The sequence below is a fragment of the Bombus pascuorum genome, chromosome 2 (assembly GCF_905332965.1).
Source record: "Bombus pascuorum chromosome 2, iyBomPasc1.1, whole genome shotgun sequence".
NCBI lineage: Eukaryota > Metazoa > Arthropoda > Insecta > Hymenoptera > Apidae > Bombus > Bombus pascuorum.
Window position 1 is genome coordinate 5,343,717 of NC_083489.1, and position 22,270 is coordinate 5,365,986.

The 22,270-nt window shown below is 31.5% G+C and overlaps 2 protein-coding genes and 1 long non-coding RNA gene across 4 annotated transcripts; 2 read left to right on the forward strand and 1 right to left on the reverse strand.

Annotated features, from left to right (window-relative positions):
- Nucleotides 1-840: 840 nt before the first annotated feature.
- LOC132904685 (TATA-binding protein-associated factor 172) lies at nucleotides 841-9,256 on the forward strand. Of its 2 annotated transcripts, none has more exons than XM_060955377.1 (15): nucleotides 841-1,036; nucleotides 1,627-1,676; nucleotides 2,102-2,349; nucleotides 2,413-2,765; nucleotides 2,846-3,206; nucleotides 3,276-3,898; nucleotides 3,968-4,743; nucleotides 4,815-5,385; nucleotides 5,466-5,760; nucleotides 5,832-6,133; nucleotides 6,209-6,522; nucleotides 6,590-7,340; nucleotides 7,449-7,721; nucleotides 7,793-8,431; nucleotides 8,746-9,256. In XM_060955377.1, the coding sequence occupies exons 2-15, from the start codon at nucleotides 1,666-1,668 to the stop codon at nucleotides 8,932-8,934; spliced, it is 5,706 nt and encodes a 1,901-aa protein (XP_060811360.1). In that variant the 5' UTR covers nucleotides 841-1,036; nucleotides 1,627-1,665; the 3' UTR covers nucleotides 8,935-9,256. The 2 variants fall into 2 exon arrangements, with proteins under 2 accessions (XP_060811360.1, XP_060811361.1); XM_060955378.1 differs by having other exon boundaries at nucleotides 2,416-2,765.
- On the reverse strand, nucleotides 9,182-21,996 carry LOC132904694 (alkyldihydroxyacetonephosphate synthase). Its single transcript, XM_060955394.1, has 6 exons — nucleotides 21,797-21,996; nucleotides 21,135-21,224; nucleotides 14,488-14,768; nucleotides 11,691-11,979; nucleotides 10,522-10,831; nucleotides 9,182-10,207 (listed from the first exon to the last, which is right to left on the reverse strand). The coding sequence occupies exons 1-6, from the start codon at nucleotides 21,883-21,885 to the stop codon at nucleotides 9,434-9,436; spliced, it is 1,833 nt and encodes a 610-aa protein (XP_060811377.1). The 5' UTR covers nucleotides 21,886-21,996; the 3' UTR covers nucleotides 9,182-9,433.
- On the forward strand, nucleotides 17,388-19,703 carry LOC132904715 (uncharacterized). Its single transcript, XR_009657647.1, has 2 exons — nucleotides 17,388-17,971; nucleotides 18,044-19,703. It is a non-coding gene; the product is annotated as an uncharacterized LOC132904715 (long non-coding RNA).
- Nucleotides 21,997-22,270: the final 274 nt, after the last annotated feature.

Here is a 22,270-nt window from a genome sequence, read left to right on the forward strand (position 1 = left end):
GTATTTCGTATTAACATACATACTTTGCTTGAAAAATTGCATATTATACAGGATGATCCAGATTTTAATGGCAATACTTTGCCAGTATACATATTCTATGAAACTAAATAAGAAAAAAATGTTATATAAACATAAATCTTTTAAGATCTTATAAAAAAGTTATGACAAGAAAACGAAATATGAAAGAAAAGAAACGAAATATGCAAAATAAATATTGCTGATTTATTCCTACATTATATCGCAATAACCACAAATTGTTTACTGTTTCCTTCATATTTCATTTTTTTGTTACAATCTTTTTATAAGATTTTAGACGGCCTATGTTTATATAATATTTTCTCCTTATTTAGATCTATAGATTATGTATACCAACAAACTTTCGTCATGAAAATTTTAGACACCCTGTATATTCAAGAATACAACATTGAATGAATCATAATATGTTAATAAAATATCATATTCATAAATAAAATATATATGTGTTCTAAATATAGAATTTTGCGATGCGTAAAAGAATATAAAGTAAATTTTCAAAAGGTTGAATTATGCAAGTGATTTGATTGCATACTGATTAAAAACACAATTAAATGAGTAGCAACAAGTAATATGTATATACTTAATGTTCTTAAAGTATGAATTATGAAATAATTTTGAAAGAATTAGGAAGAATTAATGCATCTAGTAAATTATGTGTACGCGGCATAATTTCATCCTACGCATAAAACGTGTGCAATTTAACATGATCATTGCACGAGGGAAACGTTGATTGGTCCATCGATTTATAAGATCCGTATAATCGACCAATGAGAGCAAAATTGGGGGACAAAACTCAGGTTCCCTTGCAATATGGCTGTCAGTATAAATTTGATGCTTGAACATGCGTTTCTCTCCGAAAAATTTGACAAGTAGTCTGTCTATCTATCACCTTTTTCGAAATATAGAGCGTAATGTGATTTTCGGGGAATCAATACAGTGGAAAACGGCTATGCGGATTAGCTGAAGCGTAGCAGTAAAATAAATTATATTTTGAAATCAGGTATGTTCAAGCGTTCGTTCATCGCTATTTATTTATATGTCCATATTGTGTTTCCTTACGATATCTTGATAAATATTATGTTCCGTTTCATTTCCTTAATTAAAACTTATACAGTTTTCCTCAAATTTTGCATTATTTAAATCCCTGAACTTCTGTACCGATTAAAAAGTGCATACTCGCAGATGTCATCTATCCATCTTCACTTCATCAACCTAACTGCAACAAACTTTCGTTCTTCAAGTTGACAATCGATTTTCCCTATTTGAATCATTTTCTTTTACTTTATCAAATAAATAATAAATAATATGCTGGTTGTTTTATTATTCCCTATACTCCATTTTATTTTGTATAGTTGGAGCATTCAATATATTTCCTGTTGAACTGTTGTAATATCCAATAATAAATATACATTTAATGATCATTTTGTCTATGTTTCTGATATGTATGTTTATTAAATGTTTTCATTTATTTACTATAAATATTATTCCAAATATATAATTATTTTTTAATGATAGTTCATTCTTCATATATTTGTGATACTATCTTCATGTGATACTATATATACATGTACATTCTTATTTTGATTTTAGGCATTCACAGCTGTTTATTGATCAACATAGTTTGTAAACATGACATCAAGGTAAAGCATGACAATTATAATTGTGTTATTAAAATGAGATGTATGGAATAATAGTAATATTTACATTAATCTACTTACAATTGTACAAAAATAGACTACTTCTTTATGATACTATGATATAATAACAAACATTAATGTACCATTAATAATATATTATTATTAAAATTTATATATTTTTTATACATAAAAATATAATTTATAATAACTATATTTAATAAATAGTAAATCTTCATGTGATTAATATTTTTAAATTTTATATCTATTATCTCAATAAAATTTTATAACGTGTATATTTATCATATTGCTATATTTCTACTTTATATAATAATAAAAAAAATTGAAAATAATATCAATAGATGATTGTATCTATCCATAGTTGATTTAATAACATGATTGCATACATCATAATATATGGATTCTATTAGGCTAGACAGGCTATTCATACTATTGGAAACAGGGACAAATGCAGTAACTAAAAGAGCTGCAGCACAACAATTAGGAGAAGCACAAAGATTACATCCTCATGATTTACATCATTTATTGGCAAGAGTTTCTATACTTTTAAAGTCTTCACAATGGGATACCAGAGTTTGTGCTGCACAAGCTGTACAAGCTATACTTGCTCAAGTTCCTACTTGGGATCCACAACCCATTAAAAAAGAAACATGTACAGGTAGCTAATTTTATTTTTTTATATACTAAATTTTGTTATTAATATTAAATTTTTTATTCATAGAAGATGAAGAAGCAAAAAGACCAAACAGTAAATTAAATTTGGAAGACTTTAATATGGAAAAGATTTTATCACGTAGTTCATATCTTACTGGATCAGAAGGCAATGAATATGATTTAACAGCTACTGATGGGGAGCAAATGCTACTTCCTAATCAAAAGGAAAAAATTGCTGCTAAATTAGGCCTTCATCCACAATTAATGGGAGTTGATACATCAGAACTGTTTACCAACGAAGATCTTACGCCAGAAGTATTACCACCTGCATCAAATATACAAACTAATGTATCTGTGAGTGAAACGCTAAAACAACCTACTGGCCTTAGTAGACGTGAAATGAATAGAGCTAGACGTAAGGTAATACATAATTGAGTCACTAATATGCTCTCGTTGATATTAATGTAGTAAGATATTATATAGTATCATTTATTTGATAGGCACGACAGACGGTTTCAAAACAACGTTCACGAGAACCTGATGACCATCGTAACAACGAAGATTCAATTCAACACAACAATTCAAATGCTCAATCTCCCATCAGTAATGAAGGGGAATCACTAAATAAAAGAATAAAATTAGAGGAACTGATTTCATTAGAGATTGGCGTTAATTATAATTCACAGACTGAATCAGTCAATGGAGTACCAGATAGTACTGGTTGCTGGCCAGATTCTGTAATAAATTGGCCTCTAGAATCATTTGCAGAAAGTCTCTGTCAAGATTTATTTAGTCAAAAATGGGAAATAAGGCACGGAGCAGCGACTGCTTTACGTGAACTTGTAAAACTTCATGGAAAAGGTATGAAAAATGATTGCAAGTTGCATTTAAAAAGTAATAAAATACAATATTAATTGAAATTTGTTATAGGTGCAGGTAAATCGAAGAATCAAACTGCAGAGGAAATGGCAGAAAGTCATTATCGGTGGCTTATTGATGCCGCCCTGCGACTACTATGTGTTTTAGGATTAGATAGATTTGGAGATTTTGTTTCTGATCAAGTTGTTGCGCCCGTACGAGAAACATGTGCCCAAGCACTAGGATCTCTTTTATTACTAGTGCCAAATCAAAAAGATGATGAAAATAAAAATAGGGGAATTACAGGAATACTTTCAGTCATGCTAAAACTGTTAGAGCACGATGAATGGGAAGCAAGACATGGTGCGCTACTTGCACTCAAATATTTACTTGCTATACGAGATGATCTGTTAGACGACATACTACCAAAAGTATTTCCAGCTACTATGCAAGGTCTTTCCGATCCAGTCGATGATGTAGGTGCTGCGGCAGCAAGTGCGCTTATACCAGTAGCATCTGCTCTACCACGTTTGTTAAAACCATCAGAACTAGAAGCAATTGTAATTCGTCTTTGGGAACTTTTACGTGAACAAGATGATCTAGCAGCAGCATGTAATAGTTTCATGAAATTACTTGCTGCTATACTTTCATTACCTTGGGCGCGCTCTTATATTACACCTCAGCCATTATCGCAAGTAAGATCTATATTAATAGAAATGTAATTTTTTTTATTTAACTATAATATTAATATGACGTTGTTTTAGGTCTTACCACGATTATGGCCATTTCTTAGTCATTCTAGTTCCAGTGTACGTAAAGCCACCTTACAAACATTACAAACACTAACTGAAGATGATGGTGCTCATAATGAGAATAAAAAAGAACGATGGGGCGAAGGAGGTGGACTTGTATTGCAAGAGGCCCTCCGTCATGTTTTTCAACGAGCGTTAATAGAGCACGTAATTGCCATACAAGATGTAGCTGAACGTGTTTGGGAAAATCTAGTCGTACAAAGCGATCTCGAACTTCTATTGCATGCAGCGTGTCCTCTTGTCAGCACATGGCTTTGCCTTGCAATGCAACCGGAACACGTGCCATTTAATCCGAACTTACTCATGATAACCACTCCTAATAAAGGAGCTAAGAATAATCAAGTTTCTGGTAGTAACGACGGACAATCAGATGCTAGTAATAACGGAGGAAGTAATACTGTTGGTGGAAATGCAAAATCCATATCCGAATTAAAAGTTTATATTGGTGGAATCGAAACTGTAGCTCCAAACATAAGGAAATCAAACTTAACTCGTGCTCGTTGTAGAGCTGCACGAATGTTAGGGTTGTTATCGCATTACGTAGTACAACCAGCACCAGGTGTTACTTACACACCAGATATACTTAGTCCTTCACTTTGTTATGCTAAAGTATTACTGGCACATCTGAATTCGCATTCAGCATTACAACGCACCATTGTAGGTTTAACGATGTCTCATTGGGCGACTGTAAATAACATGAAACCACCTATAATACCAGATATTTTAAGGTATCAAATGAAATCTTCCTATCTTACTTATATTTAATACAATACAATAATAATATATTTGTTCTCAAAAGGAAGAGACTATTGGAGTGTTTGAACGAGTACGTATACTACGATGAGATCGCCACATCTTTTACTCGTCTGTTACACGACAGTCGCGGTTACGTTGCCACTCTCAAACATTATAACCTGCCTGTTCTTATCAAGGTAGAACCATCGGGAGTGATGACGCTCGACCAAATTGCAGTCCTTGCTGGGAAACCAATTTCAAAACTTTGTGCCATGGGTAATACGACAAGCTATGGAGGACCTAGTGGAAGTTATAGCAACACCGCTATCCCGATTAAATTAAAGCCAAAGTTGATTGAAAGTTTAGAAGAAAGGCGGAGTGCAGTGAAAATAGGTGCTGCCGATATAGCAGCACAGCAACTTTCATATAATGTTATGTCAATGGCAGCACTCGCTGGTGCTGCAACAATGTTACATTGTCTTCCTCCATCTCCACAACCTCTTAACCCATTGATAAAACCATTAATGGAAGCTATTAAACGTGAAGAAAATGAAGAACTACAAAAACTGGCTGCAAAGCATTTGTCGTATTTAGTTGATCTCTGTGTAGATAGAAAACCTACTCCTAATGCAAAGGTTTGCATGGAAAACAATATCGTTAACATAAACGGATATTACATTCTCTTTGAATAATTTAATTTAACTTTATATCATAGATATCGACCAATTTATGTACATTCCTATGCTCGGACACTGAATTTACACCTCGTGTAAATTGTAATACAAACACAAATCTATTTGACGGAATTCTTACTTTAAGCAATAGACAGAAACATGCTGAAAGAATAGCTTATAATCGGGGAACCAACAGCGGACTTAGTGGAGGCAGAGGGCCTGGCCGGCCACCAACAACTGAAATTCCTTTATTAGAACTACTTGCTTATGAAGAACCTGAAGCTAAGGCTGATAGAACACGTCGTCGCGGAGCTACTTTAGCACTTACCGCTATAGGTTTGCAATACAACATTCTAATACGATATAAACGCGTTATATAAATTTAGAATATTCATTGTTTTTTGTAGCTACTCTATTTGGTGCACAATTACCTACACGTTTACCGCATCTTTGGGAACTAATATTACCAAACGTATTACAAGAAAAAGACAAAATCGGTAGTCGTGAAAATATTGAAGAAGAAGTAAATCAGTTAATTTTTGGTTTACAAGTTTTAGAAGTTATGGCTCCCAGCCTTCATAAAGCCTTACTGCCTCCTGTCCTAGAGTGCCTTTCATTCTTATGTGAATTATTGGCTCATCCTTACAAAGCTGTCAGACACATGGCATCCAGATGTATAGCTGTATTAGCTACATTAGATACAGAGAAGGTAATGCTTTAAGTTAATATAATATTCGATGTCAGTTTGACGATTAAATCTTAATCCCAAAAAATTGTATTCCAGATAATAATGCAGGTTACAAGCCGTGTAATACCACTTCTAGAATCAACTGGTGGAGAGAAAATATACTCAGCGACTGTAACAGCACCAAGCGAAGTAGATTCAGTAAAACAAGGCGCAGCTGAAGCGTTAGCGTGTCTTGTCGAAAGTTTAGGTGTTAATATCGTTCCATACGCTGTGCTGTTTATGGTTCCTTTGCTTGGGCGTATGAGTGATCAAAATCAGGCTGTAAGATTAGCTTGTAGTGTTACGTTCGCAACACTCGTGCAACTTTTGCCCCTTGATCCTGGTGCGATTACGGATCCACCAGATTTAATGTAAGTCTAAATTTTACTAACAAATGTTAATTTAACATGTACATCATAAATCTTTAAAATATTTTAGAGAAAAGAAAACACAAGAATGGCGATTCTTAGAACAACTTTTGAATCCACAAAGTATCCCAGATACCGTATTACCGATTCCAGTATCTGCAGAGTTACGTTCTTATCAACAACAAGGCTTAAATTGGTTAAATTTCTTGAATCGTTATCGACTTCATGGTGTTTTATGCGATGACATGGGCCTTGGAAAAACTTTACAAACTCTTTGTATACTAGCTTTAGATCATCATCGTAATCCTCGTGCCCCACCAAGCTTGGTAGTGTGTCCGCCAACTCTAACTGGTCATTGGGTGTATGAGGCAGAAAAGTTCTTCAAAACCAAAGATCTCTCAGTGTTACAATATGTTGGCACCCCACCTGAGCGTGAAAAATTACGTCCAATGGTTACTTATCACAAACTCATCGTTGCAAGTTATGAAATAATGCGTAAGGATATCGATTATTTCGAAACATGTCAATGGAACTACTGTGTGCTCGATGAAGGTCACATTATTAAAAATGGAAAGACAAAAAGTGCTAAGGCAACTAAGCGATTACATGCGAATCATAGACTTATACTTTCGGGAACACCAATACAAAACGATGTACTTGAATTATGGTCCTTGTTTGACTTTTTAATGCCAGGTTTCCTGGGTACTGAGAAACAATTTGCGGCAAAGTACTCACGTCCTATACTAGCCTGTAGGGAACCAAAAGCTGGCCCAAAAGAACAAGAGGCGGGAGCTTTAGCAATGGAAGCACTTCATAGACAAGTAATATTCTTCTTTCTCATGTGCATTGTATCTTATTTTTTAATCTTACTAATAATTGAATATATTTGTTAAATTATCTACAACTTTTTGTGATTTTGCATTGTGCAGGTTTTGCCATTCTTACTTAGACGAAATAAAGAAGATGTCCTCAAAGATTTACCACCAAAAATTACACAAGACTATTATTGCGACTTATCGTCATTACAACGTACGCTATACGAAGATTTCCATACTCGACGTTCTGTCACTTTATTATCCGCTACGTCGTGCACTTCAACTGGAAATAATGGTTGTAGTGTCTTTGAAGCATTACGATATCTGCGTAATGTTTGTAATCATCCCAAATTAGTATTAAATCCACGACATCCGTTATACGCTACTGTTAGTATCAACATGACATCCGTTAAGATATTTTACTTGTAACTTTAAATTGATAATTATTTTATTTCTAGGTGTGTAATACATTGAAACAACGAAAGAGCACATTAGCCGAGATAGAATATGCAGCCAAGTTACCTGCATTAAAACAATTATTATTAGATTGTGGCATAGGACAGCCACAGCGACAACAAAACCGCAATTCTGTAACTACTGATGGTACATCAGATAATCAACCACCGCAGGAGCAACAGTTAGTGAGCCAACATCGAGCTTTAATTTTTTGTCAATTGAAAGCAATGCTAGATATCGTGGAAAAAGATCTTCTTTGTGCACATTTACCTACTGTTACATATCTTCGTCTCGATGGAAGTGTACAAACTACGCAAAGGCATTCCATAGTAACACGTTTTAACGCAGACCCATCCATAGACGTGCTTCTGTTAACGACTCAAGTCGGTGGTCTTGGATTAAATCTAACTGGCGCTGACACTGTTATATTCGTGGAACATGACTGGAATCCTATGAAAGATCTTCAAGCGATGGATCGAGCACATCGTATTGGTCAAAAAAAAGTAGTGAACGTATACAGGTTAATCACAAGATCGACAGTAGAGGAAAAGATCATGGGACTGCAGAAATTCAAACTTCTTACAGCAAATACCGTAATTTCAACGGAAAATGCATCTCTAGAAACAATGGCAACTGATCAGGTAAAATATATAAATCTAAATTTATTAACTTGCATAGTTATAGCTATTTCAACAATAAAAGTTTTGTAATAAACTAATAAATAAATTTATTTTTTTACAAAAATATATTATATATAACCCTGATATATTTATCTTTTTCGTGTTTTAACATTTTTTATGTTACTTCATATTCCTCATTTTATTTCTACAATAAAGCTTTAAATAGATGTAAATACACACACATATAATACAAAACAATTCTTGAAATACGCTATAATTAATTATGAAAGAAACTTCAATTTATAATAGATTTTATTTGTAATAATTTTTTATAGCTACTTGACTTGTTTACATTGGACGATGGCAAAGAGAAAAAATCAGAAATACAAGATGATGCCACGTCTAAAATTAGTGAGGTTCCAGGCATTAGCCGTTCTGTTTTAGAAATTCTCCCTGAACTATGGGAACAACAACAATATGACGATGAATATGACATTCAGTCATTTCTATCTACTTTAAAGTGAGCTTATGATTTTACACATCAGTATCATCGAGTACATTTATTTAACAGTTACATGTGTTTAAGATGATCACTTTGTGAAACATACACGAATCTGACCTGATAGCAAAACAGTAATCTTAATTTTATGGACTGAGAATGACAAATAATCAATGGATATATAAAGGAATATACGAATCACTTATAAAAAAGAAAAGATACGGAAGGAAAAAACTCAGATAAATAAGATTATATTGATTAAGTACTATGAGTAAGCGAGTCTTGTTTATTTATAATAACTTATAAAAATGTTGATACAATTACAATTCCGTATTTGTACCAAACAACATTGTGATGTGTTTATTTATATTATACTAGTCTCTTCCTTTATCATCGTTTCTGTATACCACCACAACATATCAATTGATAAAAATGGCAATGTTAATTGTCTTTTTCTCTTCTTCTTTCTGTTTAAAATGATTTCCAATGTGATAAGTTGCAATTATCACAATTTCATGTTCACCTCATAGTTTCGATAAACATTTCGGATCCAAGTTCCCGGCTGCAAATATATTATGGGGATCCAAGTGTGCTTTGGCTGCTCTATAAAGGGACACTCCCACTGTTCCTACTGCATCCGCGTAAAAACAAGAACGTAATTTTCCTATACCGTGATGATGAGACAGAGAACCACCGTTTGCAAGAATTTCTTCGCGTGCAACGTGCTCGATAGCCTCATACGTTTCTATCGGGTTCGGAAGATTCTTGTAATTGAACGCCATGTAAAAGTACACACAACAACCGGCGTCGTAAGTCTGTGTAACACGACAAGAGATAAAATATTGTTCGATACCACGTGAATAACACTCTCTGATCACACGAGATTTCACATTCCTACACAACGGTAACGCACGATTCCAGGAGACGGACGTCTCAAATGATTCAGCTAAAACGTAGTACTCGAGACCCAGATCTCGGATATAAGCTATAACGAATGTTAAAAGGTAACCTCGTTCACCATTCGTTTCTCCTGCTGGAATACCATTGTGTTGCTCCGCAATGTTGTAAATCTTTTGTTCCTGTGCTGCCACCTCGTAGATCGAGCTACCTTCGAACAATAAGGTAGCGACACATATTTGATCCCATTTGAAACGTTTTATCCTAGTAATGTAAGCTTGTGTTAATCCTTGCAAAAGTAAACCACACCAACTAGATTCTGGTCGTAACATCTGACCGAACTGGAACTGTTCATTGTCCATCAATCGTATACTAGTCGGCTGACATCGTTCCTTAGCTACCTGTTCATAAAAATGGTACAGTTTTCTTTATAACAAACAACTGCAATATATTCAATGTTAATTTTAATCAAATATCTTAATAACCAAGAAAGTTTGTCAAGCTTTAAAAAGAATTCAAGAACAAGAAAATTTAAATAAAGCTCCAGTTCCTATTTTAATTTGAGCTATCCAAAAAAGAATAATAATAAAACTGCAATATATAATAGATATTCTCTAAAAATTCATATTATATAATAATAGCAACAAATTTTTATAATAGCAAAAGTATTTAAATTTAAATTATATATATCGCTATTAAATTAATAAAGTTTTACCTCACGCAACGCTAATACACCGGCTTGAAAATTTGGGAAAACTATGCTACCGTATTTGACTACTTTTGGCAATGGTCTAACTTTGATCACCACTTCCGTAATGACGCCCAAAGTTCCTTCGCTACCAAGGATCATATGGTCAAAGTCAGGACCACAAGAAGCTCTTGGTACCAATATACTTCTTTCGAGTGTTATTTCTGGATCATCCGTTCTACCGGTAACCATTCTCACTCGTACAACTAGGTCTTCGATGTTCCCATATCGATTTTTTTTCATGCCACTCGCCCTCGTTGCAACCCATCCACCTAAACTGTTCTTTCAAGAAATAAAATCGATCATGCGGCTAGTAGTCTTGCACTTGATGTAAATAACTATTTGACATACTTTTCTTATCGTATACCTGTGCATATGATATTTGCAAGAAAGATTGTTCATAGAAATGTGAGATGAAACGTAAGTGATAGGCTCTTTGTGCTTTTTATTTTATGAAGTAACTTTTAATTCTTTAAATGAAACTAAAATATTGTGTAGCTTTACTCATGCAAAGAATATAAGTATGCTTTTAATTATACTAAAATACAAGCACCTGCAATTTTCACGACATTTAGTATGATCACGATCTTCTCCAACAATTCTCTGACATGCACGACTAAATGTAACGTAATTAGTATTCAGTAAATCACTCCAGTAAGAATTAATTTTAATTTAAAGAAGTTGAGAATAGTCCAATTGAATATAAAAGATAATTGCCATTTAATATTACTTAGGAAGATTTACATTTTATAGTTTACTGCATTATAAACTTTAATCTATCTCTTAAATAAAAAAATTATATTTACAATTAAACAAAACAGCAAGAAGAAGAAAAATAAAGTCAAATTTAGAATAGCAGTTCGCAATAAGGCATTCCATGAAAAGTACGCTAATTAAAACGATTCAATGTCCATTTTTTTCCATATACGTTCTTTCACAAATACGTAATAGAAGATTTCAAAAAAAAAAAGAACTTTATAACTTGCTAGCTATGACGATTCTTATTATACATATACAAACATTGCGTAAAACGTCGCAAAATTACACGTGTTTGTATTCAAACAGTTGATATCTTAAACAAATATTTGTTGCGAACGAACAAAACGGACATTCTGTTTTAATATAATATGGTGTACCTAGAAAATTCGTAAGAATCGGGTTCGTGGCCAGAAGTCAGACCTTGCAGTCGGAGTTGCTTTTCAAGGTCCTGGCCGATAATACCAGCCTCGCAACAAGCAATTAGGTTTTCCCTGTCTATCCACAGTATTCTATTCATTTGCAAAGTGTCCAACAATATTATCGTTCGCCGTTCGTTCGTCGGACAAGAGGCAGCACCGCTTACGCTTGTTCCACCGCCGAATGGAATACAGACTGACCCATATCGAGCACACAATTTAATTATTTTTACGACGTCCTCGTGGCACTCTGGAAATGTATAGACACAGATGTCATTGTTATAAGACAAAGCATTTTAGCTTCTGATTTGTTAAGGTTTGCTCGATAATTATGTCAACTTTTTGACATATTTTGTAATCTAAGAAAAATTTGAGAAAACTTAAATTTTCATTTTTGACCTTGTTCGGCTCTACTCAATAACGATGCCCTTTCTTTAACATATATATCTTGTAATCTAAGAAACAGTAATCTAATTTGTGATCTAACAATTTGAAGAAAATTAACTTCTTAATCATTTGGAATATTTGAACAAAATTGAAATTACAACAAATTCGATGCGATCAAGAAAAACATGTATTTCAAATTCGAATTATTTCAAACATATACTACATTTTCACAGACATGCTGCAACTAAATCTTATTTACGGTATTACATATCAAATTTAGTATTAGATTGAAGATTTGCGACAATATTATATTACTGGTTACTCCTACTACATCGGGAATTTAAAAAATAAGTAGTAGCGAAACATCCACGAATTTAGGCAAATAAACAATAATAAAACAGGTTTATGAATTTAAAGAAATAGACGAGAATAAAACATTTATGAATTTAAGAAGTAAGCAATAATAAAACATTTATGTTTTGTTCTATAACATTAATTCAATAACACTAATAAATGCATGATAATATGATTATTACGTAATGGGTGAATAAATATGTGTATGTAGGTATGTCTACCCACTGCGCCGTATAGAGGAGCTAAATTAGTCATACTCTGGAAATATATTCACTTGTAGGCAAGTACTATTCTCACTCAAAGCATTCAAAAGATAAAATATCAATCCATTTCAGGACATAATATAATACAAACACTGATATATGTAGAAAAATTAAAGTGACATTAAAGTGACATTAATCGATAGGTTATTTTTTAAGTAACAAAGGAAATGGAAATGAAGAGTAAATAAAAATGATAGCACAAAGATTTTACGATTTTATAGTAGTACAGTTTATTTTTAGCCTTCCGGCCGAGAAAAGAACTCGGTACACAATTATTTTCCCTATTGCCTTGCATTTTCATTGATTCAACTACAATTTACACACACATCCATTCATTCATTCAATTCTTAATTTTCTATTACAATCTATATATCATATATCTACTGTCTAATCTATCTATCTCTAACTATTAGCTATTATATATGTCTATTATCTTTTATATATTGCATAAATCTTTATCTAATTGCCTAATTTTAATTTTTCTTCTTTTCCAATTTCGTCGACCAGTCTACAGACCTATCTTTTTCTTCTTCGTTGACTATGTCTTCTATACTAGTTCTAACTATACTAATTCCTAATTCTTTACACTATCTTACAAAAGAGTAATTTTGACGTATGTAACAATTTTCTTTTTTTTTTATTTTGATTTTTTTTTTTTTTTACAATTTGTCCTGAAGGACATTTGGTAAAGTGTTATATCTTATTGGTGAGAAAAAAAAAAAATAAAAATAAATATAGCACGTGGGTGGCTACCCCCAGCGGGGTGCCAGCTTCGTCTTTTTCTAAGTTATATCTTTTATGAATATGTAACGATTGAAAAGATATTCGAAATGAAAAGATAAAGCAAATATTCATTGTGTCGTTTCACATTTATACGTATGTAAAAGGTATTCGTTTACTTATTCGTCATCACTTATTCGCGTAGTTCATGATATAACAGAGAAACGTTTTCCGGAAATTATAGACAACATATTCACATATAACTAAGTCAAGGTTCAGAAGTTTGTAGTTCATCTACTCGATATTCAACTCATTTCATACACTATACATAGTTGAAGCTAGCTTTTAGTTTATTACGTGCCTTAAATAAATGAAAGAAACTTTAAACGATAAATCTCACCTCAAGTGGCAAAATATATATTAAATTTCCATTTAAATGAACTATTTAGTGAAACATTTGAATTTAAAAAGAATATGAACTAAGAAAAATCTGCACGTATGTATATTTATATTTACTTGTAACAAGCAGTTGATAATTATTTTTCTTTATATTGACATGCTGTGTAAATTATGAAATTTATTTTGTTTACAAGTGTTTTAGTCTTACTGCTTATTGATTTTGAAAGTAACTGCATTAATTTATTGAATTACCGTAACAGTAATGGTTTTACATTTCTTAGTAATAGCTAAAAGAAATTAACAAACAAAAAGAAAAAAACAAATGAACCTGAAAAGATAAAAATGAGTTGATAATTCTTAACAGATGATTTTTGTACATATTGCCACAAGGAATATCATATGAACTGCAATGTAATAAACAAAATGTACATAATAAGTACATAGATAGTTTCTAATTGGTAGTTATTATCTAGATCATGTTTTTTAGATCAACAACTACATCATACAGTGTATACTAATACATATTACTATCAATGTGAAAGTATATGAACTGTATCACCGATACGATAATTAAACACGTTGATAAGATATTTTAGATCACTAAAAATATAATATAACAATTTAAAATTACTCACTTGGCCAGAGAACTATGTCCGGTATTCGATCGAACGATCCATGTTTGAGGAGATAAATTTCCCGAAGTGTATGCCCATGTGCTCTAACCAACCGATCGATACCCTTCAAGGAATATTCGATCTTTAATTCTTGAATCGCTTCCAACACTTTCAACGATATGATCGGTTCTGGTAGATTTGTCGGTATCGATTGAGAAATATTCCTTTGGGTCGGATCTATACCAAATGTGTCTTTTACCCATTGCGTGAAATAAGGAAGTTGCTGGTTTCCAATCGGATATCTGTAAAAATATTTCATTTATTAACAAGAGTAATAAAACATTACAAAGAAGAATAAAGTATATTGATATTAAATTAATTCGATATTTATTTGTACAGTAATAACAATACTTAAAAAAGGGACCAACAAGAAGTATAGACAAGTTAATTTTTTGGAAGAAAAATATAATACTTTGGATTACTTATAAGATTATTTAATTATGAAAATTTGATTGTGTCAGTGAACTTCTTAATTAAATTAATAGGCAAAGGAATTAAATAAAATATATAAAATAGTTATTTATTAAGTACTAGATATTAGCAATAAAATTTATATTAATCAAAATTAATTAAAAATTTGATTTAATAATCAAATTGAAATACTAAAAGTAGTTAATTCCACTTTCAAGTTTTGAATTTAAATTACGTATATGTAAAACACGAAATGACGTAGGATGTATGATGATGGATGAAATTAAATTCTATATAATTTATTCGATTTTAAGAAATTACATTATAAAATACTTCTACACTTCTATTTTATTTTGGTTTCACTTAACTATCATAAGGATGTGTTTTATCATGATTGATTTTATTTAACTGTTATAATTATAGTAATATAATATTATGAGTTGCAAGTTAGTAGATTAAGTGAGATGTCTCGTATTAAATTATACTATTAGTATTACATTTAGATTTGTTTAATCAGCGTATCTTATCATGACGATCGTATATGAACTTAATCATATGTTTCCCAGAAGTTAAACGTCGTTATTGAGGTCATAACCCACTTAAACAATGTTTCCTTTCTTCCTTTAACGAAATATCACAAAGAATAGGGTTTCAGTTATGTTTTATAATATTTCATTATTATAATCAATTTCTACTAAAATTCATTTAATTTTCAATAATGAATGAAAATTAATTAAACATTTTAAACAAAAATCAGTAAACACACAAAGAGAATATATATTTTTATATTTATATTTTTGCTAGCTTGTACCACATACGTTTGTTTAGGCTCATTAGAAACAATTTTCTGGATAGAAAACATTAAGTGTAACTGCGTTTTTCGAGACCAACAAAGTAAATAAGAAACAGTTTCTTAGTTGTGCGAACTTGAGACAATTACATAGAATATATTTTCGAAAATAACATTCATTGTCCAAGAATACATATATCTACAATACGATATATTTAAATTGTTAACTGCATCATCCCTTATTCAGAAATTTTATGACCATGGAATTGTCATTGTCAGATGGATCGACTTTAATTCGTACAAATATAAATATTACATAATATATTTACGACACGAACGGAACAAGTGATTAAAAAACAGAACATTAGAACCTATAAATAAAGAAATTATTATATTAAAATTATTAAGGCTCTGAGTGACGAGTTAATTCGTCTTCTTCAGTTCACAATTTAACACCAAATAATATATATAGTGATAAATCAAAGAATCTACACAAACCACATTTTCTCTTAAAATATTGCAGAAAACTTGTGAAACACGATTTTTTGTAAAATGTAATTTTCAAGCGTAAAATGTAGGTATATCATAATTTGTTATTAGTGCGCAGCTATGGAATATGAATGAATAATTAAAGACGCATAACTGAATGTTTTTAATATTTTAACGTGATATTAGATTTAAATTATCATGAAACTGACACGAGGCAAATAGTTCTAGAATTATTTCGAAACCGACATAAAATCAAAAAAATAATTTAAAGGCGATATAAGAATCGATATACAACAGAATATATCGTAATTCGTATTGGTAAACAGTAAGCAGCTGCATAATAAAAATAAATAATAAGAAACGCATAATATAACATGTTCGTTATAAGAACTCTTCGTGGAATTGTATCAAATAATTTTTCAATAAACTTATCTTGTACTATTTACCATTCTGCTTTTACGATTTTAAACAAGCTTGTTGCATTTTTTAAATTCAAAAGCTTATTGTATCGTTCATCGTTGATTAGCAGTAATTAGACAATATAGCATATAGTAATAGCAGTAATTAGTAGTAGTAGTTTAGTAATTAACTACGATTAACAAGAGAAGATCTCTAACCCGGAAATTTGATAAATTATGAAAATTTGGGGATATATAGAGAATATGTAGCCATGTATTGTGCAATTTTCTTCTTTTGCCCAAATTCGCTCTAAGAAGGTAAAATCGACTCCTAAAAATTCGAGTTTCCGAGATATCTGCGAAAAACTTGTCGGATATAATTGTATATTCGTGGCAAAATACTCGCCAATGTTTACAGTTTATATAAGTGGGTTAGGTGTTATTTAATCCCGTAGTCACGGTGAGACGACCGACAACCAATACTAATGCATACGCTATCATGGCCGCACAATTATAAGCAGAATTCATTATGAGCTACCGACAACTTTTTTGAAATTATCTCGAAAAGTATAGCCGAGAGGCGATTACGTGTATAGAAAAAAGTTGTTCAGAATTATGTCCCGACAATATATAAAAAATACGTCGAAATGCAAGATGTAGCAAATGCCGGTAGCTTCCTGTACACATAATTACCAAAGATTTATCATTTGTTTATATAATTACAAAAAAGTTATAAAGAAAGTAATTGATAAATTTCCAAAAAACTCATTCTTTGGCGTAAAATCTTAATCAATGATTTAAACGATTATGAAACAACATAAAAAACATAGTTATTTTTTAATATAAATACAACCTTTGTTACATTGTTGAATTGTGTTCTTCGACGACCGAAGAACTTCTCAATTTCATTATGCACATAGGTGCAATAAAAAATTTCCGGTGCACATTTATGCACCTGACACATCATGTAAGGCAGGTATGCATTCAGTTATAGGAAAAAAAGAAAAATATACGGACTAACGTATTTAATGACAAAGTAATAAATAATAAGTAAACGTGCAATGTCCATTTTAGTGTTCGCAGTTAAGACTAGATATGAACGCTTATCTGAGGAAGTGACATCTGAGCAAATTCAACTAAAGAAAGGAGAAGAGATACATATGAGAGAGATACTGATATTTGACACGTGCAAACGTGAACTCGAGCGTCAATCAATATTTGCACCAAATAATCGATAAGGATCGATGTCAAGTTTCGTTTAACACTTAATCTCGTTCTGCATGCTCGAAGCTCGTGTCGAAGTCCCATTTCCAAGAAATAATGGCGTTAGCGACTTATGCTTAAATGGGCATTACAAGTAAAATAATAATAAATAGTAAGTAAAATAATAAGTAATAAGTGATTTCACTCTTTGTTATTTTCATTTCAGTACATCGTCGAAGGTTAACATTTGTCTAGCGAAAACAGAGTAACAATAAAAAATATTGCTTTGTAGCGTGCTATAATACAGTACTATAGGTGCCAACAATTAGTAAGTACATCTAAGTGTATCTCTGTAACGATCGTATAAAAATGGTTCACGTAAATCCCGCAAATACAATTCGTTTACTTATGATTACGTTCAAAATTGTGGATAATAACAATATAATAAGATATTATAATGAGAAGAGAAATCGACTTACAAGATATGATAAAAGATACGCTTATTGTATTAATTTGCTTAAACCACATTCTGTAGAATTTCTGGATAATATATAACGAGGTGCACGCGAAGAACTTTCAGAAGCGATAGAGGTCTAAGATGAGTGTGTACCAAAACGAGGAGATATTGTGTGACTTTAGAATACAAAATTAATGTTGTTGCATTTTGGAAAAGTGGAAAGAGGACGCGACTTTCCCTGGACACTGCCAGGCATAAATTTTGAAAAGTTTTATCTCTTTAACAATTGTATAAGTATATAATTGTATAGTTATCTATCCATTTTGTATCTATGCATAATTGCTTTATTTAGATTATTAGATGGAAAGAGACGGTAGACAGACGGAGAACATGGCGGGAAAAATTGTTACAAATTTCATATTATAAATATTCACAATATCGAATAGAGGAATAATGTAACTGATATATATATAATTCCGCATAACGAAGAACTTTATATGAATATTTTTCCATCTTGTAGTATTATTTAATTGCGATGATTGATATCATTAAATTACAGTTTCTTATTTTATCTCTATTTTCGTCATCAAAGTATTACGGTGTATGTACATACTTGCTTAGTCGTAGTATAAAAGCGAATATTATATCGATAGAAAGGAAATCAAATAATGCTGAAAATCCAGTAGATTTTGCTTTCTCACAACAAAATTGTTCTTAAACATTCTTTTGCAGAATTTCATTATCATGAAGAATAATTCATAATACAATCCACATGACATTTGTACTTTCCAAATTATTTATCTATTCTTTAAGTGTCTATTCATACACATAAAAGTGAATGAGGAATTGCTAGAGTAACTGGACGGGCGAGTGGAGAGGGATCCAGAGGAGATAGAAAAGATGCTGAAGATAAAACTAAATGTCAAAGCATGAGCATACAATAGAATATACAAAAGGAAAATGTATAAGAAGAGAGAGTGAGGAGACGGGAAAGGAGGAGGCAAGAGAAACTAAACAACGAGGACAGCTTGATTATGTGAATAATATCATGGTTTTCTTCCTACATATCTTGCAGACTATTGGAGTATTATTAGTCGCTATATATTACATCCGAAAATATGAAAATGTACAAATAGTGCAATAAATGACTTACTTACTTATATACTTACTTCTTTAATTGCTTATTAAACATCTATATTATTTGCTACGAAAAAGAATAAAAAAGAAGTTTGACAATCATGTTGATAATGACAAGTTCTTACGAAGATATGTTATACCTACAGTTCTATTCTTTTCTTTTATTTCCATCTGGTATATTTACTTATTGTGTAATAAGCGACAGAAGTATACAATATAAATTACCTTACTTTTGTAATTGTGCAATAGAACAAAGCTTGTATTTGTATTTAAAAAAAAAGTATTTGTCTTTTATGCTGTTTCGTAATTATTTAAACTACCGATTAAGATTTTACGCTAAAACAGAAACTTTTAGAAAAATTATTAATTTTTTTGTTTATAAATTCTGTCTAATTATATAAATAACTGATAAATCTTTTACTAGACGATATTCCTCATTAAAAGAAACAATTTCTGTTTGAGAACTATTTTTCTATCTTTTATAATTTGCGAGTTATAACACAAAATCGAAAAGTAGCCAAATTTTCAGGGGTTATTTTACCCTCTTAGAGTCAATTTGGGTGGTAAAAAATTAATAAAAAATTTCACAATTTTTTTAATGTTCAGGTTGTGGATCTTTTCTATAAGTTAAAGTAAAGTGATTGATCTTCTCAAAATACTCGATTTCTTACTATAGATTAAGCATTACAGATTATAAATTAAATGTAGAAAAATAAATATTATACAGATTAACTATTTGCTTCTTTGTTTCAACATAAATAACATAATGAATATCGAATAAACAATAGTTTTGCATTTAAGCGAATCGAACAATCAAATGTTAAATTGATGATACGAATCTTTTAAAACCGTTGAATACAATAGGAAATAAAAAAACTCAATTGTACGATAAAATTAATGTCGATGTATATTGATTTTATGTGATAAATTCGACCCGTTTTTGAAGTTATTTGCAACGGATATTTGCTAGAATGTGTTAGAATATTAATCAAGCAAGAACTAAATACACAAAACCAAATGTGTGCTTAAGTAAATTAAAGTGGTTCATTTAGATCTATTTAGAAATTTCGTATCGTGATAACAAGTGTTACTGAATTTTATACATCTTAATCCGCTTATATGGTAAGCTTAAATTATTTGTCATTCTACTCTCGAAACATAATCAACCTTTTACTTATTCAATTATGGAATAGTATAATTATCTAACAGCATAATTATACGTGTGTTTCTTGTAAACAAATTAAAATTAAATTATGTTTTAAAAAAATACCATTTCCCTCTAATATATCATTAATATTTCTTTACATATAATATGAACATTATAGAATTATTATTAGTTTATTGATTGCCTTTAAAACTTTTGATAAAAAATTGTAGAAAATAAAAACATAGAAAATTAAAACAAAGATTAAGTGATTAATTTTTTTCGAATTTAAAGAATCGAAATAATCTACTTTCATAACATGTAGGGAACTAACATTTTATTTGTTATATTGATAAAAAATATTATTAAAAATATTATAATATAATATGTAACAAATAAACATATTGAAACATTAAAATATATGTAAATAATTTTTTTTATTTATCTATGCACAAAACAAATAAAACAATTTATGTATAAAGTTTAATCATCTTTTAGATATATAAATATTTATAGTTACTATTATTATTTTCTAAAATATTAATAAAAGATGAAGATTGAAATATTGATAAGACTTACCTCTCACCAGTGAATTCGATGATATATTTTTGGTTCACACGAAATTCCGAGTCTTTGTATCCCCAACCATTCCACTTGAGAACCTTTTGCCTTTAACAATTCAAGAAGATACAGTTATTTAACACATACTTTCACCATTTGCTGTTTTGTCTTGCAGAAAGATAAAAGAGAAATCGAATAAAGATTCATATATCCTTGGCGCGCGCGTTTCTTACACCACGTGACTGGTCAAGCAACCAATCGGTAGGAACAGAAACAGTATTAGCCTCTCATATAGTAAGTTTCTACCCGGTAAATGAATCGAAATTTTCATCAAAAATACTAAGTAATAACAAAAATGATAAAAGAAATGAATCATTCCGATGTTTTCGTTATTTATCACACAAACAGGTCGTGATATTTACAAAAGAGGTCACAATTGTCACAGGACGGAAAAAAGTCGATCGATTTCTTTTCTCTTTCACGCTCGAATAGTACAAGGGGTGCTTTAGATTCGTAACATCTGCCGATGAGTCAGCTAGTGCTGGGTTCGAGGCGTGGCTGCAAGTAATTTAGCAGTATCCACGCTCTCGTACAACACTTCATCGCGATATTGTCCCTGGTGTCCGCACCGAAGTTTCTACAAATTGATATGAACCAAAAATTGCTGGTACAAAACTGACCTTTCTTTTGGCACAACACTCTTGAAACGGATGGGTCCATTTAAACTCTCTGCATCCTCGTTCGTATCGTTTTTCGTATTAGACGACATATCTTTTATTGACCGCACCGCGAAGGGCCTAACCTTTTAGTCCGCAGAACACGATCAGTAAAGAGTAGATGCTTGAGCGCGCGCTCTTCGCGGCACTGTGTTGACTATTGACACGCGCACCGGCAAACCAAATTTAAATCAATAGAGCCCCCGCCCTATGACTACCCGCCTACCGACGGATCTCCTCGTGAAAGGAACCAATCATTTACACCCGATACATTCTCGCCGTAAATAACCAATGCTTTCTTCCACCTCTGTTCTCTCCGATGCTGTTACGTCCTACTAGATTGGGGGATTCTTTTCATGTAAAGGACTTCTTACGCATGCGCAATTAGATATTTTATAGGATGGTTTCATAAAGTCACTTCCATGCTATGTTTGCTCG

What these genes read in the sequence shown, in the direction of transcription:
- LOC132904685 (XM_060955377.1), top strand. An exon ending in TGTAAAACTTCATGGAAAAG is followed by an intron (nt 3,207 to 3,275) that starts GTATGAAAAATG and finishes AATTTGTTATAG; the next exon opens with GTGCAGGTAAATCGAAGAAT. An exon ending in ATAATACCAGATATTTTAAG is followed by an intron (nt 4,744 to 4,814) that starts GTATCAAATGAA and finishes TGTTCTCAAAAG; the next exon opens with GAAGAGACTATTGGAGTGTT.
- LOC132904694 (XM_060955394.1), bottom strand. Translation starts at nt 21,885, where the DNA reads ATGTCGTCTAATACGAAAAACGATACGAACGAGGATGCAGAGAGTTTA. An exon ending in ATCGAATTCACTGGTGAGAG is followed by an intron (nt 14,769 to 21,134) that starts GTAAGTCTTATC and finishes ATATTTTTACAG; the next exon opens with ATATCCGATTGGAAACCAGC. An exon ending in GTGTATTAGCGTTGCGTGAG is followed by an intron (nt 10,208 to 10,521) that starts GTAAAACTTTAT and finishes TTTTATGAACAG; the next exon opens with GTAGCTAAGGAACGATGTCA.